We start from the raw sequence: 27,935 nt of genomic DNA, 5'->3' as shown, positions 1-27,935 counted from the left end.
CATAGTGAATGAGTGGTTAGCAAGTCTGCCTCGCCATTGAGCGATTCCAGGTTCGGGACTATTGGTATTATTTGGATCAGCCAGCATAAATTAAAAGCCAAAAAAAAAAAAAACTTCAAACAAATATTATTTGCATTTGGGAATCAATATGTAAAAAAACAAACCTCCAAAATGTATGTCATAGTTACAAATTGTGGGGAGTTATATACCGTACTTGCCCCTGGTGTACCCAGCCTCTCACCCAAAAGTCAGCTGAGATAGGCTCCAGCTCACCCCAATAAGGACAAAAAAACAACAACATGATTGTCGAGAGTTTTATGTTGATTCAAGTCATTTAGAGCAGGAACAGACTTCACGTCACTTGACAGTCCATCAGCCGTAAACTCTTAGTGCTCATGCACAAGTGCCCGCGCGTGCGTCTTGTGCCCATGAGCCCAGGCAGCTGACATGTTTCTTTCACTACGAGAAGGACAGAAAATAGAGCGGCATGAATGGCATGTTGTGACTAATTGAATGATGCTCCTCTACATCAGTCATTGCTCTCTGCCTCTTCTGCATGTCACACTCCAACCCCTTCAAAATGTTGAAATATCCACCTCGAAAAGTGTGTGTAATCTTCGTAATGGGGCGTCAACTTGGGCATTCTCACCTTTTGTCTGTTGAATGAACAAAAAACAAAAGAAACGAAACACTTCTCATCAACCTGTCGCTCACGAATGCGTGTCCGTGTGCAAGAAGAGAAGACAAAAAGATGGGAGCAGGTCGTTAGAATACAGTGAGGAAGGAGAACAGAGGCTGTGAATGGGGGAGAGAGCGGGAGTGGAACAGACCATTAAAACAATTAGTCTGCTATTTAAAAAGCTTTTCTTTGCAGCCTTTTCGATACTGAAATGACTGATGATTGGTGAAATTATCCTTACAATGCTTTAAAAGACACATGCACACAGTTCCGCCCCCCTCCAAACAAATGGGAATGTCTCCTTACTCACCTCTTTAAGACATAAATACCGTGGAGTTTAATTAGGATTGCTTGCTGCTGTTTGATGTCGATGGTCCACAGTATCCGTCGGTCGGTCGGTCGGTCGGTCGGTCGATCCTTCCATTGGTCAGGCATTCGGTCCGTCCGTCCGTTGGTCCGACGGTGAGTCTGTCCATCGGTCCCTCAATACCGTCGATCAGTCTGTCGGTCGGTCCAGCTTTTTCTATTGTCTTCATTTTTTTCTGTCCATCCATTTCTCCATGTACAGTATCTATGCTCCAGCACGCCCGCGGCCCTAATGAGGATAAGCGGTACAGAAAATGTATGGATATATATTATCTATCTATCTATCTGTCTATCACCCATCTATCTTTCCATCCATCCATCTATCCACAGTATCTATCTATCCCACTGTCTTTCCATTGATCCAGCCGTCCAGCTTTCATCACCCATCCATCAACTGGACGTTGATGTTTTGTGTACTTTTATTATTTAACAGCGTATAAGAAGTTGTGATTAAAAAGATCCTTTTCGAACACTAGTTTTACAGCCCCCGACACACACTCGCGCACACAGGAACGAACACACGCGTGCGCACACACATTCACACACACGCATTCCTCTGGGTTGTTTTAATTGTCTTTCTTTCAGTTCCATTAGTCCACCATCTGTCTAAGTGACTCATTCTCATACATTGCTCCCCATATATTGGATTTAATTAAAAAATTGTCATTGTAGTGTGCCTCAAACAAACAAGCAGGAGTGAATTGGCAACGTACAAGATAATATGAACAACAAAACAATATTAATAAGAATAATTAAATACTGAGAAAACTATCCCCATAATAAAATAATACTTTCTTTTACTGTCTTCACAAATGAATACAGTAAGAATGATTACAGTTTCAATTCCAATTTGGAGCAGGTGGTGAAGAAGTCGTCCGGTTGTTTTGCTTACCTCAAACATGACTCAGGCAAATGGCATCACGGATGGACAGAGTTTCTATTTATTTGACTTGTGTTATTGCAGGGTTGCATCTGGGATAGTGTTCAGACAAATAAAAGGGTAATAGGGGTCACGCAGATTGTTGAGACAGATAGATAAGGCCATTATTTCTCTGACGGCAGTGGCGTGGGTGTGTGCGCGTGTGCACACTTAAGAGTCACAAGCCATTAGTCTCGATGGAGTGGGGCAACAGTAGGGGGTCACCCTGGGAGAGCCCACAGTGTTTGGGAGGAGTTGATTTCCGACATTTGGATTTGCAGAGGAAAGGGGCTGCACATGGCTCAAGATCGACTCGTGTGCATAGACTGTCTAATGGAAACAAGGAGATGCATAATATCAAATAGGGGTACAATTTGGGCATGATTTAATGAAGTGTTGGCCAAGCAAAAACGGGCACAAACCTAATTGCTCATGCAAGCAGATGCGGAAGCTGATCTACTAACTGGGCACATCCAGGATCGCTTGTGCCAAACATTTCATTTCATTTCGCTTGTTGTGGAGGAGTTAGCATGTTCGATGTCGGTTTTCAAACCTGAGACAAATTACCGTGGGTGATTTTGCATCTTTAAATTGCGCATCTGAATGGCAGGTGCACAGCAGCACGTTAAAGCGGTGCCAAGCGCGGCGCATGCACAATGAGAGGCGGCGGCGGGAACTATTCCGCTCACGTAAATATTTTTGAAATGCTGAAAACAAACAGAAACAAAAATGATTGCGACATCTATTCAGCAATGCAATTTTGGAGCTTCTGAATTATCTAAGTGCTAATTTGGAGCCAGTCACAAGAAGGAGTCATGCCATAACTAAACTATAAAGAAGAGCTCTATACGTTGTTACCAACTGACTATCAGGTCAGCACTTTAAAAGAGATACAGTTCTGTGGTATTCCTAAAATATGTTTATTGATCAAAAGAAACACTTTTAAACATCATAAAGTGCTTGATCAAAAGAAACACTTTTAAACATCATAAAGTGCTTGATAATGTAAAAATAAACACATCCATCCCTTTCATTCTCTACCACATTCACACCTATGGACAATTTAGTCCTATAAAGCCAATATGCATGTTTTCGGAGTTTGGGAAAAAAAAAAGCTGAAGTACCTGGGAAAAGCCCTGCAAACAAGAGGACAAAATGCAAACTCCACACAGGAAGGCTGGCGCTGAAATTTGAACCCAAAACCTCAGAACAGAGATATGCTGACCATCTTTCTGCCAAATTAAAAACTTACAAAATACATACATATAGAACTGAAAATAAAGAAACAAAGACAAATGTTTGAGGTTCAGTTTCTTCCTTGATAAGATGTACTAGTGACGAGCCACTTCTAAAGGCATGGTGCCATTGTCATTGTGTAAAAGAGCGTCAGCCACAATGGTGGCTCATGTTGTTACATAACATAACAGCAGGTAACTGTATGAATATATTTATAGTTTCTATACGCTCACACGCTGGGGCGTCGTCTCTCTGGTGTTAAGTTGTGTAAACAAGCCAGGCTGCAGTCTGTGTGAGACTCACTTTTATGACAATCTTGTGCAATCTCAGTCAAAGAGGCTTCTGTGACCACAACGTAAGTTTATTGACTGACTTAATGACTGACTGTCACCACTTAACACTCACTGCAGAGGCTGTTCTTCACTGACCATTTGTCCTTTGTCTCCTTTTTTTTTTTTTTTTTTTTTTTTTTTTTTTACAGCATCATAAAGCACTGAAGTGAGAGAAAGCCACTAACATAAGTGAATTGCATGTGTGATTGGAAGGGGGTACATTAAAGCTTTTGTTTTTCATTGTGCGCCCTGTTTTAAGGTTATCTTGAGTTGTAAAGAGGAAAGCAAAGGAAAGCAGATGGGAGAGAAGAAATAAAGTTGAGTTAGTGTAGACGTGTTGACTCCTTTCTTTCACCGCTCCTCATTGTCCGTCTTTGCTGGTGCAAAACCATTCATTAATTATTAGACACTGTAAAGTAATGGGGACTGCAGATGGCGCCTTGAGTTCTACCCCGAAGATGCTAATCGTCTGTCACTTTCTGCTGTTTATTGTTGAGGTCACTGTGCATAGTGGTGTTAGTGCAAAGGGTGCAATATGCTTCTAATGAGGGTTCATTTGTCTAAAAGGGATGTTTGAAATATTAGTGCACAGCTTTCAGGAAATGGTGACCTCAGTGATAAACCTCCAGTTGGGTATTATAAACTGAGCTTTGTCATGTTTGTGAATGCAGATTTGATGCTGAGCTTTTGTACTGGGTGACATTTATGGCAAACTGACCCGTGTTTGTTCATGTGCTTGAAAGGATAGCGTAAGGCTCGATTTACTCCGCCCAATTCTGATCTCATGCCTATATCTGACACTTCTGTCCATTTCCATTTCAAGTGACTCATATTCGATATGGCTGTGTTTACTCCGATGAAATGATCCAACCCAATGACTAGTCCCATTTATTTCGACGACTACAGCATGCATTTAGCTAGCTAGATCCGCCTACACCCTGAAAGTGCATCTTCCCCAGATCCCGCAATTTACAGAGCAGCCCGATGTGGATTAAATTCCTAAGCGATGAGGGGACGCCACAAACGAGCCCACCACCCACATGCCGGCCGAGAAAAGCCTGTTAGCTCACGAGCTAACTGGTGGCTAGCGCTTCTCATCGCCGCGAGAACCTGGTGGGATATATTCCAGCCGCAGGAGGCTTTAAACGTAGGAACGTTTTGGGCTCAAACATGTAGGAATGTGTAGGTGTAATAAAGTTGCTTGAAGATGTAGCATCCTGTCTTTTTTTCTTTTTTTGCGGGGCATAGTTTCTGGTTAGCACATCTTCCTCACAGTTCTGGGGACCGGGGTTCAAATCCCGGCCCCGCCTGTGTGGAGTTTGCATGTTCTCCCCGTGCCTGCGTGGGTTTTTCATTTACACAAGATAAGGCACGAAATATAATATAAAAAATGTTTCTTTTGTTTGGTCAGACGTGGGTGTATACGCTGTACATGTCACCAATCAGTGTTTTCGATGACGTTATTGATGGGGGTTTATCCGATCTCCGTTTACACTGCACTTGCATTGGCACGTAACCGATAAACATTTAAAATTGATTGTATGCACGTTTGGAAGAGGCCTGATTCCAGCTGATCGGAATAGTGCCATTTCAGACAAAAACATTAGAAATGTGTCACTCAAACCATGCAGTTTACATCCAACCTAATATAAATGTTTTCAAATGGACAATGGACATTAACATTTTTCCCCACATCTCTCATTTGCATGTTTATCCTACTTTGAAAGCCATTTTCTTTTTAATCACAATGGGTGTATTACCACACTTTTTTTTTTTTTTGTGCCCAATAGTAAATGTAAGCGAGGGAATAATTTGGCCAGAATGTCCTTGACAATGATGTTATTCAGCCCAAAGCCATTACTTGTCTTCATTAATCTTAGATTTAATACAATTCCAAACCGAGCAATAATGTTGACGTTCATCTCTCTGTTATTGTGCATGAGGCCTTCCAGACATGTTTGATGATCTTTGTGTCTTTGACCTAGATTTCATTCTGATAGATTAATGATGAAACATAATCAGTCATGTCCAAAAGTTGACCTGACACCAAGTGTGTCCATTCCCATCCTGCGTCTGCGTGTGCGTGTGTGTTACTTAATCATATACAGTCAGTGCTCATTTTATTTACAGTGATGTGCTCAGTCAGGGTCGTGTGATCGCACGTCTGCAGGCCACCGAGCCACTCTTTTCATCGTGTGTGTGCGTTAAAACATTTAAGTAGGTCTGGGAAACAAAACAGCTGTAGTCACCCCCCCCCCCCCCCCCCCCCCCTTCTCAAACATTGTCCATATTACAATGCTTCTCAAACAATTAGCATCCACTAGTGTGTGTGTATATTTGTACGTGTGTGTGTGTGTGTGTTGGGGAGCGGGAGGTGGATACGGTCAACCATCTCATTGAAGAAGCAGCCCCAAATCAAATTGTTTAGCCAGTGCGGTCAGCCCTCATTTCGCCTCCTCATCATTCTTTGCTTAGGATACGCACACATACACAAACGCACACACACACACACACACACACTCTGACACTCACTCTCATCATGGCTGATCCAATCGCAATTGCGGCTTTAAGTACATGAGTTCACCTCAGGTTTCAGAATGCATTTCCACAGGAACCTCTTGTGACCACTTGAGATTGGGTCTCACCCCTCAGCTCTGCATACCGATAGACATACAGGCATCATGTACAATGTTTTTATCTCACAGGAGGAAACAATGTGCTGGACTTCTTTGTCTACCGGAGTCTGTGGGGACCAGACATGGAAACATACAGGGAAATAGACTGCTTAGCGTCATTGAAGACTAAATGGTCCATAAGTCTCATTGTTTTGTTTTGTTTTTTTACCCCGAGCTTAGCTGGCAACCAGTCCAGGGTGTTCCCCGCCTCTCTCCCAAAGTCAGTTTGGGAGAGTGTGCTACAGTTCCCTCCTGACCCTGACCGAGCCCGACTGAAGCGTCGCGCAGTCTGCGGGGTTCGGCAACTCCTTTTCATCAGTTTTGCTGCGATTTGAACATTTGAATCACCAGGAACAACCTCGCGGCTCTAACAGCCAATCGAGAAAGGACGTGAGCTTTGACGAAAGAAAAAAGAAAAACACATTTCCGGGTATTAATTGTAAACAAGACCCAGCTGGTCGCCATGCCGCCACCAAGTCACATTTTGTATACATTTTGTTTTACAGTAAATGAACGGGTGCGGTCAGTGAATGGAGCGATCGATCATTGCCAACAGCCTCTCAAAATATCCATGCTCTTCTTTATTTTCATCCATTCCCTCTCTTTATGACAATTTCCTTCTTCCTTGACAATTGCGCCACGGTTTTGTGGTCCAATGAAAACAAACTGCAGTGCAGTGTCTTGTATATGAAAGCCTCAAAACCTGACAGAGAGTCGCAGTGTTCCGGTACATATGCAGCGCTCAATCGCTTGAGTCGCCAACTGTAATTTTGTTTTCACGATGGTCCTCTTAAGTCGCGTTCGGCTGCGTCGCTCGGTGTGTGGCGGGCCTTGTAGTGTGTGTCTGTGAGTGTATGTGTGTTCTACATACCAACGGCTAGTGACCCGTGCCTGTCTGCGTAACCACAGTTACAGTTGAGCAACCCGCCCATAAACAGGTGTGTCCTTTGATGTTCCCAATACACGCCATACATACGACTGTACACATTCCGACTTGAAAAGATCATAAACTCTGAAAACCGCGAGTGGGTGTGTACGCAATTCATAAAACTACGGTTAGTTCCAATTACTGAACTTCTCTTGTTTGTGTGGTAAACAACGATGAATGGGACGTCGTGCGGAGCGAGAGCAACAGAAGGCCGAGCGCTGTGGGCGCAAAGGGTGCAAAGGACTTTATAAAGTGGGCTCTTCTCTCACTCAAAGCTGTTTTGTCGTCACACAGTGACTGATGACACACAAACCCAGCTGGAACGCCAAAACCATGCGACTGTACATTATCAACTGTACACATTCTGTACTCCAAGAGTAGCGATTCAATTCGTTTATTATGCTCCCTCTTTTGGGTCTGGTATTCTTGGCACTCAACGGTGACAACATGAATTGAATGAGAGCTTTGACGCTGTCAAACGTATTCATTTTTGTAGTTGCTGCACTGCCCTCTCATGTAGCTGAAATACTTTCCAAAGCCTTAGAAATTGCAAATTGACTGATTTATGTTTGTCTGTTAAATGTGTTTCCTTAATTACCAATAAACAATCAACGTCGATGTATAATATTGCCATTAATCCATTATCCTAAAATGTTTTATTGACTTGTTCATTTATTTACTGCAGACATTCAAGCCACTCATCCGCCATGCCGCCTAAATTCAACCATAAATATAAACAATTATTAGAAGATGTCAATATATGTATTTTTGAATTTCCTTTACAAATAAATGCTCACCTCCCTGATACGTTTTGGAGTGACTCAGCCTAAGCAGACCCTTCCCTACACTCAATATGGCCCCACACACCACAACACTTAAGTCTTCATGCTGTTCAAATTGCACGCCATTCAAAAAGACATTTGAGCGCAAATGCGATACCTCCTCGACCAGTACGCTAACATTTCAGTTTGACATCTTTGCAGTTCCCCCCACTGAGGACCGCTAAGCTGCTGATTGCAGCCGCTGTGCTTCCAGCTGAGTCAAACATCCACAGAGCGCAATCCTTATCTCCAGCCAAACAGAGTACAAGCGAGAAGGGTGCTGCTGGTTTCAGGGGGACGGGGGCGGGTGTTGTGCTAAGAATGAGGGGGTCGTAAGGGAGAGTGGAGAAAGGGGAAGCGGGAAAGTTGCTGCCAACCGACATAAAAGAGTCGTAACTCAGACCTCCAAAAGACACAACGCTGCACAATAAGTTATTAGGAAGACCTTTTCGCTCACCGTCTGGTCCGCTCGTGGGAGATATTTGTCTCTCTCACCTCAGTGTCCTTGCTAATAGCCGAGCGGACTCCCAGGCAGGCTGCCTGCGCTGTGATTATCAACACCTCGTTGTGCGATTGCACACGTACTGTACACATTCAGATTCGCGCGAAACAATGTAAAGCAAGATGGACGACACACATGCTGGGCGCTGTCATTTATGGTTCAGTGAGTGCATTTTTTGTGTGTGGGGTTCAAGTGGAAACACATGGGTTCCTATTTTTGCGCATCATTTATGTGTTTGCTTGTTTCCTTACACATTCAACTAAGGGGGAATTGCTGCAGTGAAATCACGCCTGTTTAAATCTTCAGGAATATGAGATTCTACAGCGGCACATCCACTTCTATGGTTTGAAGTTGATCAATTATTATGAAGTGTCGTCATGGTCAAATTGTTGACAGCATGATAAAGAGGACTTTTTAAATACCAGTTCTAGTTGAACTCAATGTCTTGGTGGATTCATGGATCAAACCCCTTTTGTAAATTTTACATTCGAAAGTTTAGAGAAGGTCGAATTAAGTTCACCTGTAAAGATTATGGTGCATTTTAGGTTCATCCTAAAATTTCACCACAAAGGTGAATATCCCTCATTTTTTGGTGCCTCACTTAGTGTACGTGCGTACACGTGCAGTGTGTGTGCGTGCGAGCGACTGTGAGTCGGGCGGCCTCCCTTCCTGCATTAAATGAGGACGTCGGCGCGGAACGTGCTCGCCGTTGACAAACTCGTTTACTGCGGCTTCCCGTAAGGTCTGCTCAGTAATAAAACTTATTGATGAGGCCACAGGGAGTGTGTGTTTGCATTACTCTACGTCTGCGCCGCTCGTGTTGCTACAGATAAATACGAGCTGTCAACTCGTGGTCGTCCACTATTCTTTTCTCCCTTTGTGGGCTACTTGATAAATAGACGGCTGAGTAAAGAGAAGAAGTAAATGAGCTTGCAGTGACGTACACACATACTGATACTCAGGCCTAATTTTTCCTCGTACGAAAAGGTTGTTTGATCGTTAGATCGCCGAAAGATTATCCTGAGTGATTATCCTGTGGTGTGAGGTGTTTTAAGAGGGATTTTCCCTTTCTGATCTGATCGGAAATAAATGTGCTCAAGGTTTACAAATAGTGAATCCTTATGTGTGCGGTCAACACTAAATTCGGCTTAACCGACGGAAACGGAACTATAGTCAATCGGGCCCCAGAACTGCCACTGCTTTAAGTTGGCAAAATACTAATACAAATGAAGACCTTTCACTAAAGTACCCCAGCACACGTGAAGAAGCAGCCAGGGCAAAAGAAAACCGCTGCGAAGTCCGAGCAGTGTCAAGGTGTCAACAGTGCACCCACACGCACTCAAACATACACGCAGCTTCCGATCACCCGCGGGAGCTTCCAACTTTTCACTCCGGTGCGCTTCTTTTAACTGGCGCACGTACACAAACGTTGCGAGTGAGGCGCAGATGCGCACGAGTGAGGAGAACATGACAGACGCGGAGCTGCCGGCCCCTGTGAGATCACAACATTCTCCATGTATTATTAACCTCAAAGATGGATGGAGGAAGGGAAGCGGTGGCAGAGTGGTGATCGGGAAGATCCGGAGAACTCTCAGTGGGCCCGCTAACGTTTCAGCCTGATTACTTTGGACGGACTAACATTACTCAGACTGAACCCAAAGAATGTGCGCGCACACACGCCTGTGTGCTGTGTAAACATCAGAACAAAGTGTGCCGGTGGTAAATGACCTTAAGGAAAGTAAAAGTAAAACAGTTTTTTGGGAGGATATTTTGTAGCCAAACTTAAAAAAAAAAAAAGTGAACAAAGTCTGAATGCATATGGATGATATTTGAAATAGTTGAAGTTTATTTATATGTGAAATTATGCGTCAGAACCGATTTTACCACTGTGAAATGACGATTATAGCTTGAAGTTGATTAATCGACAAATACGTGTTTGTGGTATTAACACTGTTGTCTCGCCGAAATCAACTGTTGGTCGGTCGGCGTAGCAAACGAGGAGCGGTGCCACAAGCGTGCGGAAATATTGGCAGGGCGGTCACTTGCGAAACATTTTTTTAAAAATGCAAGTCAATCCTAAAATCCAACAAAAGGACAAGTGACCGAGTGACGAGTTCGCTGACAGCTGACATGAAGCTTCGTCAGCGAACTCGTCACTTCTCCGAACGCGCTTCTGTAACAATGAAAAGACAGACAACACACGGGAGCAGGTGATTGGATGACAGAACGAAGGTGATCAATAAATGACCTCTTTATTGTGAAAATGAATTGTTTATGTAGCCAAGAACTCGTGTTTCACTCAAGCGTTCATCCAGCAAATAATACACAGCAACATTTTCTTCCTCCTTCCAGTAGCCCCGCCTCCCACTCACTCATCCAATCACAGAAATTCGGATCTCATTTAACTCTTGCAGTAATTCATGTAACACAACTTCAGGTTTGTTCGAATATCTTATTTTACAGACACATTTAAACTTCTTTTTTTTTAAAATCCTAATTTACAAATGACCTGGCCCATCTTCTGTTCCAAAAATCGAATTGCCCTTGAGCACAAACGTTTGCCCAGCCCTGCTTTTAAGGCTTTGCCATTCTATACCATCACCATCATAAACAGTGAAGGACCCTTCCCCTCCAAAAAGATCAATCATAATAAACACCATATTTCAATTAATTCACAACATGAATCCAAAATATTACAGCCTGTAAAAAAAAAAAATAAAAAAAAAAATCATTTAATGGAAAGCTAAGCAAAATACCCTACACCTCGCCTGAACATGGTACAACCCGTGTCACCTTTGCGAGAAAAGACCTTGGTTTGTTCCATATATGGTTTTGCCAGTTGGATTTCAAAACTCACCATCAACAAGCCTGCTCCTCAAAACACAAGGAATTCAGATATTAATACTTAAGTTATGCTTGTAAACGGTGTATTGACATTGGACTGATTACCCAGAGCGAAGTTATGAGTAGCATAAACTTTCAGGTGCCACTAGTTAGCACTGCCTTAGCCTAGCATGTGTTAGCTTAGCACTCGCTTTAGCTTGGCACACACTCAAGTGGCATGGGGCGATGCCGTGACAGTTCAATTTTTGAATAAAGTCATCCTTTACCACCGTTTAAGGTCATTGGTTCCCAGGAATCTTGAGTAAATTTACAAGCGCTATAAATAAATGTCTCATGATGTTAATATCCAGCAGCACTGACGGGAAAGAAATTGGGTCGAGCAGTCCTGCCCTCGGAAGCCGAGAATTACTTTAAGCTTTTCACTTCGGCTGATTTCCTGCGTCTATGTAACTCTTAGAACGCTCATCCGAGGATCGGGGTCCTCAGTTGAAGGTTAAAGCAAAGCGGTACACTTCAGGAAAATTCACTGACATTAGTTTTAACTTCAATGTTTTTTTGGTTTTTGTACAAAATCCTACTAAATTCACACGAGATCCGTAAGCATTGTGGCGGTTAACGGAGCATCCCAGCTGACTTTGGTCGGGAGACGGGGTACACCTTGCAACGGCTGCCGGGCGATCGCAGGCACGTCTAGACAAACAACCGCTCACGCCCATGAACAATTTAGAGTATTCAATAGCCCACTATGCATATTTTGCGGATATGGGTGAGCACCCGAAGAAAAGCCACCCAAGCACAAGGAAATTAGAGAAATGTCATTTCTCTATTTGACATTTAATTCCATTTGGAGCTGGCAGGGGGGACCCCACCCCTAAAATGTAAATGTCAAACTCCTTCAAATATGGCATGCCACATTTTTTATCTATTTTTTTCACTTTTGAAATGAGTTTAACTTTGTGATCTGCACTCATGGGTGCTATTGCACTTTGTTGTGGTGGTGATATTCCTGAACATATAAATATACCAGTGGAGAGATATAATATAGAGATGACCTAAAATAAAAGCAAAGGGAGACTCAAGAAAAGTGAGAGGCTGAGCAAGAGGGCGGTGGCAAAAGTACTCACACTCACTAGTTAAACATGGAGTATTTAACTATTTTTTGTTTAACAAAAACAAAAACGTCCTTTTCACCCAATCACTACTAGAGGAGATGTCACAACGCTGACTAAGCCTACCAGCTCCTCTCACATCTTGCTGTATTTTTCAGTATTTGATTTTGATTGATTTTTTAATTCTTTTATTTTGAGTGAATGCCCAATTCATTTGTCGCGCTGGTCCACTTGGTGGCGCGCCGACAACGAGGAGGCGGAGATGACAGCACGGAAATGATGCATTTGCAAGAGTGTGGCCCTTTGCCCTTTGTAAAAACCTCACTAAACTTATTATTTCACATTTTTTGTAGCAGAAAATAATCATAAGAATAATTGCTGCGCACGAACGAAACCTCTTTTTGAGGACCCCTTAAGCTGCCCGACAAGGTGCCTGAGGTGAAATACGCCACTGCCACTGAACAAATACAAGTCCGATATCGAGGGAAAAGTACAAATAGAGTAACGAAGTATTTGCACTCGTTACTTCCCACCAGTGGGATTAAATCTAAGCAAAGAGGCCTTGCGTGAAGAAGTGCGGGAAGGCAGTGGAGAGGGTGAGGAGAGTGGGTGGGGGGGCGGGGATTAAACTGCTCTTTAATCAGGGGAGGGGGTCGGTGAGGTGGAGGCCGGCCGAGGTGCCCGCACTGTAATCCGATACACGCGTGCGCGACTCGGGCGGAGAGGGGGGGGGGGGGGTGGAGGTGGGGAAGAGAGAGAGAGAGAGAGAGAGAGAGAGAGCGCTCCTCTCCGGCCGGCTGGATGTCACTAAGCCGGCGGAGCTCCGACGGGGAAGGAGCACACTTCTTCCCGTGCCAAAGAGAGAGAGAGAGAGAGAGCGAGAGAGAGAGAGAGAGAGAGAGAGAGAGAGAGAGAGAGGAGGGTAAGCGCGTGTTTAAGGGAACCAAGTGTCAGTGAGGAGGAGGACGGCGAAGAGGCTCCGGCGCGTTTTGTTCTCTCCGCACCGCCGAGCTTTTACGCGCGACCTTCCAAAGGCGGACGAGAGAGCGCGCGCGCCCCTCCCTCTCGCTCCACAACGACGGGACTGTCTTGGTCGTCATCGTTTTGGAATAGAAACACACATGAGCGTGTTTATTTGAAGCACGTGTGTCTGTGTGGGTTTTTTGTTGTTGTTTTTTTGCTTTTGGTTTTTTTTTTACATAAAGGAGCGGAGACAGCGATGTTTTGACCGAGGGGGAAGTATATACTGTATATATAGTATATATATAGATATATATATATATATATAGTATATATATATATATATATATATATATATATATATATATATGTATATATATATATATATATATATATATATGTATATTCTTCTTACTTTGAGCACCTTTTGACAAACTTGGCCGCATGTTTGCACTTGCATTTCCCAGAGCGCAGTTATTGTTTTTACGCACCGCCACCCCCCCGCAAAAAAATGGATTTTAGACACTTTGAACAACACATCTTCATCACCATCATCATCTCCCGAGAGAGAGGACGCACGGCCGCTCACTGACACGATTCGCCCGCAAACCGGCGTTATCGGCGCGTGCGTGGATCCTCCGGACGATTGACGAGCCGATCTGCGGAGTTTTCTCGTTTGAGTCCAAGAAAGATGGATTTATCAGCATGGTTCGGCGTGTGCGCGCTCACACTTGTGACCACTGCGGCCGTCACAGCGGAGGAAGGAGGTACATTTGAAGTCAATGTGATGTTGTTCGGGGGGGGGGGGGGGGGGGGGGGGGGGGCGCTTAACATGTCGATTTTCACGCTCGAAACTAAACGAGCAGCATCGTATTGTTTGTACTTGCGTGGGACTTGGCTGCTCATAATGTAATGCGCCTTTGTTGGTGCTGCTCGTGGGTTTCCTGCCACTAACCGAAGTTGAGTGTGTGCTGGGAAGTTGTAAAAGTGATGCGATTGCGCAATCGAGTGCTTCTTCTGTTCATTATGACCTCACAAGACAGTCAACACAGGAAGAGTTGGACTGATTCGATCGTTTGATTATTTTTTTGTACAATTTGATTTCATTTATTTTTTGCAACCTGCGATTGGAGCGTTGCTGGTTTAAATGTCCCAAACTGAGTAGAATGTCAACAACAACAGACAAACAAACAACCCAAAAAAGAGGAAGTTCCAACTAAAACTGGAGTTTCGATCCACATTTGGAGCCAGATTGAATTGAGATTGCTGTCCTACATCTCAGTTGAATGTTCCTCTTATCTCCAGCCTCTTGTGGCTCTCATTACGTCTTATCGGCCTTCGAGCTGATACGTGTGTGCTAATAGAATGTTTTATTGATTGTTCAAGTCTTGAACGTCCACAGTGACTCTTCATCGCCATCTGCTCTCCCACCCCCTCAAAATAATAAGAATAAGAATAATAATAATACTTCAGGGAGTACTAGTGTCACTAACAGCTTCTTTGCTCGCTTATTTTTATGATGATGATGATGATGATGATGATTATTTCTTCTGAAATTCAATTATGCGGTGATTCTTGAAGAAGGTTTATTTGAAGCGAGGCCGCCTGTTGGATCCGCTCAGTCCGCCTTCGCCTCCCTTCAGAGCGGGTGTACCTCTCCTCCTCTCCCCGGGGGGTAACTAGTGTCCACATTATTAACTAGTGTCCACATTATTAACTAGTGTCCACATTATTATGAGCGCCTTCTAAGCCTGGCTTGTGAATGCAAAAGACAAGAAATGTGGTACGCATTTGTGTTCCAAACCGCTTTTACGCACGGGGAGAGGCTCTTTTTTTTTTCTTTTTTTTTTTTTTTTTCTTTCTTCCTAGTTCTACTAAGGGAAACATACAGTTGTAATAATAGTGATTTCACCAATCCCCAAATAGGTAAAATCATGTTCATAAGAGTTAAAACTAGACACTGTGTGTATTGTTGAATTTTCTCTTATTGGTTTTGAGTCCGAGTCCAAAGACACTGCGTTTTTTGGGGGGGATTGCGAGGCCGTTTCTATGAACCAATTACAATTGGTAATCGATGCTATCAGTTGTGCAAAATAGTTCGATTTTTGGGTTTGTATTGATACAGGAGCCTTTATAGATCCCATCTTAGTTCCTGGGACAAAAGGTTCCCGGGGCCCGTTGTCGATTTATGTTTACATAGGACCTGGCTGGCTCAGATGCAGTAGCTGGTGTAAAATTCCCTGTGAACTACTTCTCCTGCGCCTACCCCTCCAGAAGCAGGCCTTGTAATGGTCGTGCAGCTGCAGGCTTTACTGTGCAAAGGCAGCTCTTAATTCCTCCGTGACCCGCAGCGCGCACATGGCTGCCTCACTGTCGCTTTCCTCTTAAACGCAATCGAGAAACAGCAGCGCAACAAACACAGTAGCGCACTGTGCGGCTAAGTCATACATTCCACACCCACGACATTGTTCATTTTATTTACCTCCATTTTTGTGAGGTCCGTTTCGAGCGAGCAGAAAATTGTTGTTGAGCGAATGCTAATGACAGTTTCATCTCGACTCGTTTGAAAAATGCAAAACAGCGCACCACCGACATGAACGTGATCATTTTTGTACGCTGAATCTTGCCAAACAGAAGCTCTGCTTTTGATCCACAAGAGTACACCGTTAGCTCTCATCTAACTTTTCTTCCAGTTAAGTAGATTACAGTTACACGCATGGTGATTTCTAACATGCTTTTTAAAATGTGAGAGGCACCGTGCAATCGGCAGGTGTGTGCTCACTGCTTTTATAGCGTGCGGAGTCGTGGAGATGACCAACGCAGCTCACCGTACTCGTAACCATTTCTCGGTGGGCAATCGCGAGCCTCCTCCCTCAAACCATATGTCTGTGGTAGTACCAAGACTGACCTGTGAGAGGCAGCATGGTGCCACAGGAAATACAGACTGCCGGTAAATACAAAGAAGAAAAACTAGTTCCTTGTTGGCTATCGTTCCGGTTCGCGTTACAATCACGGAGTCCGTGCTTGGCCGACCTCGGTCGGTGGTGACCACACACATAAGGATTTGCAATTGTGAATATTGAACAGGTTGAACATCTACGATTGTCGCCTCTGACCATTTTTGCGAGCAGATTGGGGAGGAAAAAAATCACTCTTAACTCACCCCGCACCACAGGATAATCGTTCAGGCATTGGAAGGGGTGAATGCGAAAAAAGTTGGCCCTTTGGATCATTTTGTTTGTTGGAGTGCAGCTTCTGAAGAGGCTTTCGTTCTTTTTTGGGTCCCGTTTATTTGTTCCGCTGAGTGCATGTGCGTATCATGGGCTCCCCAAACCTCGCGGACATCTTGGCATAAACTCTCTCATTTCTCATTTGTACTTTCTTCCGCACTCGCCCTCTGGGTCACATTCTGAATGAGCGACCCCGGGGCTGTTTGACTTTAAAGGTTCCAGTGTAGCCTATGTTTCTGACTATGACTACAACAGCCTTATTATTATTTTTTCCCCTGGAATCTCCCCCAGTCTCCAGTGCAGATCTTTTACTGGCTCATCTGCTGGGACAAAGTCACTCACAATCAGCTCGCAGCCTCCTCAGCAGTAAACTTTTACAAATACCTCAGCTCGGCTGTCTCCTGACATGAGATGAGTCGGAGAAGGTATTGTTGAGATGCATGTATGTGCATATCTACAGTGAGAGGGGAGGGATGGAAGTGCAACGTGAGGAAGTAACCGAGACAGAAAGAGGCCGACGCTAGCTGCCAAGAGAAGTCAACGGAACGGAAGAAAGATTTCTCAGCTCTGCTGTTTGATCCTGTTTCTTCATTCCGTTTGATCACGGCTATGCCTGGAAGCGAGATAAACGGCCGTAATTGGCCACTCAAGACTGGCTGTCTGCCTCTATAGCGTCTCTGCCGAAATGCGCTTGATGATGAAACACGCTGGAGGTGATACCAAGTGAATGTTGGGAGCTATCTGAGGGGGTGCAGCACCTACAGGTACGCCGCTAGAACAACAGCCTCCGAAGGAAGCTTCTTCTGGCTTGGAAAGAAAGTGTTGAAAGTATTGCATTAAAACATAAACATGCGTCAGGCAAGAGGAGTTGATTCATCCCACTAATCATTCCCGTGGAATGTGCATGTTTGTATCTGGCGCTGATGTAATTGTTCTTCACATTCAGAAGAATAAGGCTTTAATTCATTTGGCTCAGTCGTCACAGCAGTCGGTACGCCAGCAAAATCGAACGACATCCAATTCAAAAGTCTGAAGTCAGGAAGGTTTACATTTAACAAAAATGAGTGGTGTGAACCTGCACTACATCACTCTCAGAAGTGTTCCTAATGTTTGGATTATATTTTGTTTAGCTACTACTAAAAAGCTCTTAGTATGATCCAGCCCAAATGTATTTATAGAGCACATTTAAAACAACAACACTATTTGCACAGCTTGCTTCTCCTCAGCTTTTACCCCATGTCGCACACATCCGGCCACTGTTTCCCTGTGGGACCTGCTTGTATTCATTAAATCTTACACTTGGTCTCGGGTCAAAATGCTGTGCGTGCAACAATCGGCCGTCAATAACACAAACCATCCACGTCATTAGTTCTCACAAATGGGGCTGAGCCCACAAGAATAAATCGATTTACTGACACGGTCAAGCTTTACCTTGAAATTGTCTAAATATAATGAAACTGTTCGTATTAATGTTGTTGCTTTAGATAGAGCTACATTAACAGGGATTGGTGTGACGCATATTAGTAAAGGGTGACACTCCACTAACAAAGTAGCAAGACAGACAAACTAATGAAAGCTCAGTATTTGGAAAAATATAGCGGCGAGATAAGCAATTAGTGACACAATGAGCTCATCCTAATATTTCTTTTTTTATCCCATTGTGTTTGATTGTTTTTGTATATCACTTATTGAATACATCTTGTCAGATAGACTTAATGATTCATGATTCCGAGGACAAGAAAGTACGATGCAGAGTCTTCCAAAAAAGCCCGTCAAACACGTAAAAATTGTGTAGCGGTGAAAAAAAAAAGAGAGGGCAAGTCGAGGGAAAACGAGGCGGAAAGTGTGCGAAAGCGACGGAGGGAGCAAGCAAAAGCGGGTCACTTTAAAAAAAAAAAAAAAAAGAAATGACAGAAATGCAACGGGGAGCGCAAGGGGGGGGCATTGGTGAAATAAGAGCGACGGAGCAGAGTGTAATGTGATAGCTGAGTGGAGCCACGTGTGCAGTAAACAGCTCACTTTCATTCCTCTGCTACCTCCTGTGCACATATATACTAGGATTGTACCAATCAACACATCTGAGGCAAGTACACTTAAGAGGGGTGCACACGTACCAATAATCGGGCCAAATCTGAGCTATTTGCCCCCTTTACGATGGAAGAAGGCAAAAGCGGATGTCTCTAAAGGATGATCCTCAGCGATCAGCGGGCTTCTGAAGTGATTTCTACTTTTCAATATTTATGATCGGAAGTCCTCATGCGTGCGGTCAACACAAAATGTGGCTAGCAGCAGGCTAGGCTAATAGGCTAACAGCTAGCTCTGTTGAAAGACCCAACTCGAGGAGCAACCGGTTGTGTTGAGTTTTATATGATCTGTTTCAAAAGCACAAACACAAGGAAAAACGGTTGGGGGAAGAAAAAAAAACCCAAAAACAATGCTGATATGTTAAACCTACTCATTTATGATCGCAAATCGTTCAGCTGAGCCACAAACCTCGCGATTGTGGAATGAACTGGACCGATTAGGAATTACAATTAGGAAGCGACCTGAAGCTTGCTCTGTTGTCACACACAAAACGAAGTCACTCGCCACAATCAAAAGGACAAGGGGCCACAGTGCACTTTTGCAGATACATATGCTAACAGTTAGCCTAGCATTTTCTACTTCGTTGTATTTTCCGTGAGTCTGGATGCCTTTGTGGCACCATGCTGCCTTTCACGGGTAAGTCTTGGTACTACAACAGAAATCTGGTTTGTGGTAGGAGACTAATGATTTTCGGTGGCGATATTGCTAAAGTTGGGAAAAGAAATATTAGCTAAAAGTGTTTATATATACCAACCAATTGTGAGTTCTTTTATGTGAGGAAAAGACAAATGGACAGTTGTCTGTGGTTTATTAGCAAAAAGTAACAACCATGTTGCAACCATGTGTCCGTATCGATATGATCTAATATTTTTAACAATATCAATATGTGCGCAGTGTGCTGTGTTGCAGTGCACCACACATATAAGAGCAGTAAGCACACGCATGTCGATTTTCGGTTTCCCTCATTGTGTGGGGAGGTCTGCCACATTTTGAAAATCGGTTGTAATCTTAAAAATCGTCTACCTTGACATGAATAGCGTATTACTGCTACAAACCAACATTTATGCTCTCATGCGAGCATTATCTTTGAAGAGGCAGAATTTCTGTTGGCGCATGTCATTAGATTGCGCACGTGTACCTAATATTGTGGCCTGTGTGTGTCTGTACGTGTGTGTGCATAAACAAGGCTGCTTGACGGCTGCCAACAACCTGTTGTTGTTGCTGCGAGCAAACAAGCATTGAGCCATTTAACCTTCAGTACATTTTCTCTCGTCTGCCTCCTGGCCTCGCTTTCATTTGTTAAACAGAGAGGACAATTAGCGTGTCCACTAGGATGTTCTAATTACGGTTATCATGTCATTAGCACACTGTTGCTATCCGAGTGTCTTCGCCGGCCATACGAAATGACTGGACTAACTCGAGCGGATGGGGAGCTCCGTACGTGTCTTTGTGGATGTGTAAACACACGCACTTGCCTCCTCTCTTTTCTTTCTGTTAAACTTCTGCATACAAAGAAGCATTCGTGTGTGTGTGTGTGTGTGTAAATATGTAGACTATGTGTGTGTGTTTGTGTGCGTACTCGGTGTCCTCTGCAGTCCCTCTTGATCAGTGCCGTGCGAGGCCACAGGTTGTTTTCCTTTCTCTCGCTCCCGTCACGCTGAATCATCCTGTTGTTTTCTCTCCGTTCACGGCCCTCCACCTCTCCTTTAATAGCACTTTGTGTCTCTTTCGCCACACCTCAGCGCTTTCCCTTGCTCCGATTAGGAAACCTCACTAACCTTCTTTTTTGCAGCCCGCTCTGCTACGGTGGGGAACTCTCTTTAGTGTTTCCAGCTTCTCATTCTTCTCTTTACTCCCTTGCACTGTAATCTATTTTCCCCCTTTTCATTCCTCTAGCCTGGAAATGGAAGAAAACAGTAGAAATGTATTCATTCGTTTGTCAGCGGGATGCTACTTGAGCAGGTTGCGTGTGTACAGGTTTTGAAAATCTTATCCAAATTTTAAAATATGAGAGACCCTACACATTATGAAGTAAATAAATGAGCAAGTCTGTCCTTAGCGCTCTTACAGTAAAGTGTATGTTGTACTTGAGCTGACCAACACATCACATCACACACACAATCATATCTCCACCAGCAATCACCACCGGTGAACCAGATGTCTGTTGTAGTACCAACTCTGACCTGTGAGAGCCAGCGTAGTGCCATAGGCTGCCAGTTAACTGTTAGCTAACTGTTAGAAGAAGCATGGTAGCACAGGGCATACAGACTACCAGAACATCCAAAGAAGAAAGTACAAGAGGAAATAGAAGATAGGCTAATTGTGTTTGTCAACTCTTCTCCTTGTCATTTTTATTGTGCCTTATGAAACAGTTTATGCAAACACTTAACACAACGAGTTGCTCCACGGTTTTTGTCCAGCAACTGAGCTAGCCTTTCTACGTTTCTGAATTGGCAGTCATTTCGTTTCATGTCACAAACATGGAGTCCGCGGCGAGGTCAAACTCATTGTTGACCACACACACGTCAGAAATCAGATCGGAAATACTGAACAGGTTTAATGAGCAGATTGTGGAAGAATTGAAATACTCTCCACACCGCAGGATAATCGCTCAGGATGATCTTTTAAAGACATCCAACAATCAGGCCTTGGCTAACGTTCATCGGAAGGAGGGAAAATGATCGGTAGGTTATACTGTATGTGTACTCGGATTTATACAAACAAATCCTTTAAAACCTTTTTGCGCTCAAGGAGAAGAGGTAACTGTTTAAGACAAACAGGAACTTTCTCTTTTGTTTGACGCTTGAAAATACCGTGACACCTGTCGATTACACCAACATGAACTGCCATAATTAACATCGTTTATCCAGAAAAACATAGGTGAGCTCAGAGATTCACTCATGTTCAAGGATTCGTTGAAAGCATTCAATTGGCCAAAATGTTGTGTCAATATTCCTGATTGACGAATTATGATTAAGGGAGGTTTTTTTCACACTCTGACACAAACCAGTTAGTTTCCAGTAATCCAGAAGCCAGTACATACACACTAGCTATTTGTGTGTTAATGTTCAACTTGCCTTTTCTGTCCAGTGAGCTTTTCTTTGCTGCTGACTTTCTCCTTTCACATGATGAGAGACAGATGCTCTGGCTTTGCTCACTCTTTCTTTCTCTGTGTTCTGCCTTTCTTCTCTCCTCTTCTCATTCCTGAGGTGTCTCAGGTTTGGATGACTAAAATCTAACTGGGCTTCATCCAATGTAGACATTACAGTCTGTTATTCGCTGTACTTCTCATATTCCCACAGTCACACGGTTTGATTTTTACAAGCAACGTATCTGCGTTGCTACACTATAAGGTAACAATGCCAGGAGCAGAATGAAGTGTGTTGCAATGCTGAATCAACCACCGAAGATGCAAAACAATATGATGCAATCAAATGGACACTGTATTGAATGCCAATGGCAGTTCATCAAAGTTGATCGGTCAGGTAATGATTTAAAACAAGGTATTAGTTGGAGTGTACATCGTGGCCAATATTGTGAAGATGACACACCAAATGAATACACACAAACCAGACTGGCCAATGGAAATTTGCGTCGGACCACCTTCCAAACATTTGCAAAGTGCTTGGAGAAGAGCAAATTGATGAACAGGACGGAAAATCATCGCTTAGAGGAAGAATTAATCTGTTCTAGAGCTTATAAATCAGGGTTGGAAAATTAGCATTCAGCATCAAAAAGGGATCCAGTTCATTGAGAATGCGCATGTGTGTTTTTGTACATATTTTGGGCGGGACACATTTTGCCATGGGTGCATTCTAGGTGTGTTGAGTGTGTGCAAAAGCTGCTGAATAGGTGTTAGGCACAAATGCAAAATGTGTCGGAGGGACATAAATAATGCAGTGGCCTGTCTTATATTCCTGCAAGACTGCTTAGCACCATTTACCACTACTTATACTACTTTGTGCATGTGTCCCTGTATGTGTTTGTGTGGTTGGTTGGAGTTCATCGATGTCCAAACCAGAATGTGATGGGCGATGTTCCGCGGTTGTGTTTTGTGCATTTATTGTGGCTGTGGTTTCAATGCAGCTTCTCCTAGAGGATCACACACGCTGTTGTGGTTCAGTTATAAAAAAAAAAGTAGCCTCATGTGTCGCCTTGTGCGTGCTGGAAATACACCGGAACCTCAGGTTTTACAAACAACTTCGTTGACGAACAAGTCCACTTAGGAACTACATTTTTCGAAGAAAACCTAGCTCAATTCACGCACTATTTTCGGCTCGCAAACCAGTCTTGGCTCAGTTGGAAAATCATCGGCTCTGTGCGTCACACATTGCGGGTATCTTTGCTGATTTGCTCGACATTTGCCCTCAGTATGGCTCCAAAGAAAGTGAAAAATGCTTGCGATAGTGTTATTAGGAAGCCTAAATTGTATTACTGTTGAAAAGAGAAGGAAATAATAGCTATCATAATGGTGTTCATGTTTGTGATCTTGCTACGCAGTTTGGTTTGTCGAGCTCTACCATCTGTACTATTGTCCAGGGTGTGATAGGCTCCAGCTCACCCACAAACTTAATGAGGACCAGCGCCATAGAAAATGGATGGCTAGCTGAGTTTCTGCTGATTCATTTCATGGATCTCATTCATGAAGCGTGCCTGAGTCTCATTTATATTAACTATTTTATCCCCTTCTACAGTGGTCCAACATTATAGCATTTAAAATACCATTATGTCTCCAGCATCGTAATGACTGTGGTCCACCAGTGTTCATACTTTTCTCAAAAGTCTGCTGTTTGGGAACTTCTAAGTCCAAGTGGCATTCATGGAACATCCATTTTCTCGTAAATTGCAGGAGTAGGCCAGCTGGTCTTAATTAGCATAAGTAAAAGTCGCTCAAATGCTTTTATAAGGGCATGAGGCTGGAGAGTGTGCACCATAATGCAAGCACATACACTGAAGGATGGAATATCGGTCAATGAAAAAAATGACATACTTTTGACATTTGGATGAGTGGTCGAGTGGAGGTTTGGCAATTTGGTGTTTGTGGTTGAAGTCGCAGTTCCCCTCTGCACACTTTCGGACATGCACTCAACTCTCACACGGTCCTGTAAGAGTTTTTCTTTTCTTTTTCTTAAGCAGAATAATACACATATGATGAAAACAAAACATATATACAGTGACTGCCATTGTAATTGCATTTATTCGTGAATGTAATGTTGCCAAAAATCACTGGTAGCCAAAGTATGGCCTCTGTTATTTAATTGGGTCTGTAATATTTTATTTTCCTTTTGAAATAGATTTATTAAAATATATTTTTTGTTTTATTAATTTATAAAATAAAATAATTCATCCATCCATCCATCCATTTTCTGAGCCGCTTCTCCTCACGAGGGTCGCGGGCGTGCTGGAGCCTATCCCAGCTGTCATCGGGCAGGAGGCGGGGTACACCCTGAACTGGTTGCCAGCCAATCGCAGGGCACATAGGAACCAACAACCATTCACACCTACAGGCAATTTAGAGTCTCCAATTAATGCATGTTTTTGGGATGTGGGAGGAAACCGGAGTGCCCGGAGAAAACCCACGCAGGCACAGGGAGAACATGCAAACTCCACACAGGCGGGGCCAGGGATTGAACCCCGCATCTCAGAACTGTGAGGCTGACGCTCTAACCAGTCGGCCACCGTGCCGGCAAATAATTCATTGATTTAAAAAAAATATTTGTTGATTCCCCCCAAAAATAATTTAAGACTGTTAACAACAATTTTTATTTGTGTTATTTTCTTAATTGAATCATTAATATCCATCCATCCATTTTCTGTACTGCTTAACCTCACAAGGGTCGCGGGAGTGCTGGAGCCTATCCCAGCCATCTCCAGGCGAGAGGCAGGGTACACCCTGAACTGGTTGCCAGCCAATCGCAGGGCACATAGGAACCAACAACCATTCACACCTACAGGCAATTTAGAGTCTCCAATTAATGCATGTTTTTGGGATGTGGGAGGAAACCGGAGTGCCCGGAGAAAACCCACGCAGGCACAGGGAGAACATGCAAACTCCACACAGGCGGGGCCAGGGATTGAACCCCGCATCTCAGAACTGTGAGGCTGACGCTCTAACCAGTCGGCCACCGTGCCGGCAAATAATTCATTGATTTAAAAAAAATATTTGTTGATTCCCCCCAAAAATAATTTAAGACTGTTAACAACAATTTTTATTTGTGTTATTTTCTTAATTGAATCATTAATATCCATCCATCCATTTTCTGTACTGCTTAACCTCACAAGGGTCGCGGGAGTGCTGGAGCCTATCCCAGCCATCTCCAGGCGAGAGGCAGGGTACACCCTGAATTGGTCGCCAGCCAATCGCAGGGCACATATAAACAAACAACCACACACACGCACACCTTCACGCAAGTGGATGAGTCCTGTGTGATATTGCAGTGGAGCTGTGCAAATTTTCAATCTAACACGATCATCAAAAGTTCAAAACCTGTTCAGTCCTGAGCTTCATGTGTTTAATCTCTTTTTTGTTGTTGTTGTTATTGTCTTCTATTCTCTTCACTCTTTGACAGTCTCGACACATTTTGTCTCATTCTGTCGCTTTTACCAGCTTTATAATTCTCGACGTGAACTGTTAACTCAGCATCTTTTGGGTTCTCACACACAGGCACGCAGGCAGGTCACCGTGCGCTTGTGTGGAATGCAAATCAGTAAACTGGAAACTGCATGCGAATGCATTCACTGGCCACTTCATTGCGTACAATGCACGTACAATCTAATGAGATCCAATACAAGAGCTGTATCCAATTGCCAGAATTTACAAAGATAACAAAAGCTGCAAGTAGCTGTCCGCGGGCCCTTGCGACCCTGTTTTTCGTGGCGAATCCTTGAAGCAGTCACCAAAATGTAACACCCCGGAGTTGGCCTAAATTGGCTGCTTCAAAACCAAAATGGCTGGCTTCCTGTTCAATTTCAGGCATGGGTCTTTAAGACTTTTTCGTGCATCCTGTACATCCAATTTTGTGTTACTCAAAACTTTTTTTTCTAACATTCGAGAGGGTACTCGTGAGTTTTGGGGAGACATGTTTGGGATTCCTAAAACATATTTTGACCAGGGTACAGGGTTTTTATGCATGTTGAGACCCCCGAAAAGGCGATTTATTTGCACCACTTTGGAGCAAATTCTGTTGTAGGACTTGATGGAAGTATAAGTCCTGGAATTCACCCCCAAAATGTCCGCGTCAAAACCAATATGGTTGACTTCCTGTTCAATTTTGGATATGGCTCCTTGAGACATTTTCCTACGTCCTGCTACGATATGCACCCAACTTCCGATTGATTGGTGAACCTGGTGTGCAGGACTGATTTTTGTTCTTCTAACTTTTAAGAGATTCATATTTAGAAAACCTGATTTAGTTTGTGAGCATTCAAATGCTTACACAAATTCTCGAGGTTTTGGGGCATGACAAGACCCTCAAAATGGCAATTCAAGCGCCAAAGGAAGGAACAGGAACAGCGATTACAGCGATTAAGGAGCAGCGATTACAAGGGCCTTTGCAATTACCTTATAATGCTGTACTAATAAGTCTGACTCTCACTCAATTGTGCAGGTCCCTAATGTTGTGAGCACTGAGCGCTGTTTGACAAGAGGTGATCGGCTGCTGCTGCTGCTGCTGTGAGGTTTCCGGGTGGTTTAACACGAATCCAAGTGGTGCCGGGATGAGATAAGCCCGGCAGGGTTTCGCTGGCCTTGTAACTCTACTCCTGTGTTGCCATATGTCACCAGGGAGATTGGAAACAGATAGGACGTGGGCGAGCACCACGAGTTGAGGCATAAAATCGGAGGGAAGGGCATGAAAGATGGAAATGGGTGGAGGGGGGGGGCACACAGAGGTGATCAGTGATTGTTTACAGACAGCTGGAGGTAGACACCAGTTCCAGAATCAATCACTCGTACTGCTGCATGCTGAGCTGTGACCTCTTTTCACTCTTATTACTCCAGTCTGTGCATACAGTGTTTTCGCACTGTATAACATTTTTTAAAAAGGCTTTTCAAATATACTTAGTTACAGTAATGCCCTTGAAATGAAAGCCACACTCGCCAATGCACTTTTCTGCCATTTTTTTAACGCCGGTGGAACTGTAAAACACATTGCGCACGCTTACACGCAGAAACTCACAAATGTCTCCACGTGGCAGATTTTCACCATTTGCAGGTCGTTCTGGAACATAAACAGGGGTTCAGTGTAGTTGTATAGTTGAGCCAGAATTCGACCCTGGATGACTGTTTACCTTCTATCTACAGCCTGAGCGTGTGATTCCTTTCAAAACGGTGACTGTAAGTGATAATGCCACGTACACATGCTCCAGCTCCTGTCTATTTATAGTCGTCAAACTTGTGATGTTCTGCTGAGTAGTTTGAGTCATCCCACACAGCGCAGTCATAACAAAACCATACGCCGTGACATTACTGACAAACCACCACGGCCCCAGTCCGACATATTGGTGAAAACTATATCAGCATTGTGTTATACTTTGGTTTAACAGCAGTTGTACACAAAATCTCTTGTTGCCGGCCGATAGTCCAGTGATAACTTGGTGAGATGTTTACATTTTATAATACGTTGGCATCAAAACAAAATGACAGCCTTGGCCCTTGATTTTCTCAAATAAAATAATAGCTCACAGTCTAGTTTGTCCGAAAGGAGACTTATGTTGCATGTTTATTTTACAACTTTCAGTTCCAAGGTTCCTGTTCTTAGGGGCGGGCCCTGTCTCCTGCAAGTGAGCTGGTCCTCATCCCGCCGCATATAATGGTGGGCCAGTGGCAAATATGGATTTCCGTACATGATGAACATGGGCGGGGCTTAATACCTGTGGGGGAAAAATAGCCAGTGCCTATGAAGACAATAAAAGCATTTTCACTCATGGGTACAGCACTTCATTCACTACACTGTGTGTATGTGGCCCATGGACACATCACCAAACACAAATAACCTCAAATAACTCTGAAGGAAGTGCAAAATGGCTCGCTCGCAGGCACAGTTTCGGAAATGGAGATTAAAATAGATAGACTTGGTCGTTTAATTTCACACTTAATAGGTGGGTAGCACTTCAGAGACCCTCATTTGCATACAAGCCATTAAAAGCAAATTCTCCTTAATACGTTCCCCTTTAACAAACATCACACTCATATCCTGCGTGATGCTTAGCATGCCTCTTGGTTAGTCTACGAGGCAAGAGAGTCCGTGG

At 43.7% G+C, this 27,935-nt stretch overlaps 1 protein-coding gene and 1 long non-coding RNA gene across 5 annotated transcripts in view; one reads left to right on the top strand and one right to left on the bottom strand.

Moving 5' to 3' along the window:
* Window positions 1-361: 361 nt before the first annotated feature.
* Window positions 362-27,048, bottom strand: LOC133487229 (uncharacterized). 3 transcript variants are annotated; one of them, XR_009791258.1, is made up of 4 exons: window positions 26,864-27,048; window positions 20,465-20,583; window positions 990-1,274; window positions 362-459 (listed from the first exon to the last, which is right to left on the bottom strand). It is a non-coding gene; the product is annotated as an uncharacterized LOC133487229 (long non-coding RNA). The 3 variants fall into 3 exon arrangements; XR_009791259.1 differs by having other exon boundaries at window positions 374-459; window positions 597-1,274; XR_009791257.1 differs by lacking the exon at window positions 362-459 and having other exon boundaries at window positions 492-1,274.
* LOC133487227 (neuropilin-2-like) overlaps window positions 13,782-27,935 on the top strand; it is an 89,682-nt gene continuing 75,528 nt past the window's right edge. For both annotated transcript variants that reach the window (XM_061793488.1, XM_061793491.1), the window contains exon 1: window positions 13,782-14,138. In XM_061793488.1, the coding sequence (XP_061649472.1) occupies window positions 14,063-14,138 (76 nt within the window). In that variant the 5' untranslated portion in view covers window positions 13,782-14,062. The remainder of the gene's footprint in view (window positions 14,139-27,935) is intronic.

This window comes from Phyllopteryx taeniolatus, chromosome 12, assembly GCF_024500385.1.
Source record: "Phyllopteryx taeniolatus isolate TA_2022b chromosome 12, UOR_Ptae_1.2, whole genome shotgun sequence".
Lineage (NCBI taxonomy): Eukaryota > Metazoa > Chordata > Actinopteri > Syngnathiformes > Syngnathidae > Phyllopteryx > Phyllopteryx taeniolatus.
This window is presented reverse-complemented; position numbering and strand designations above follow the sequence as displayed.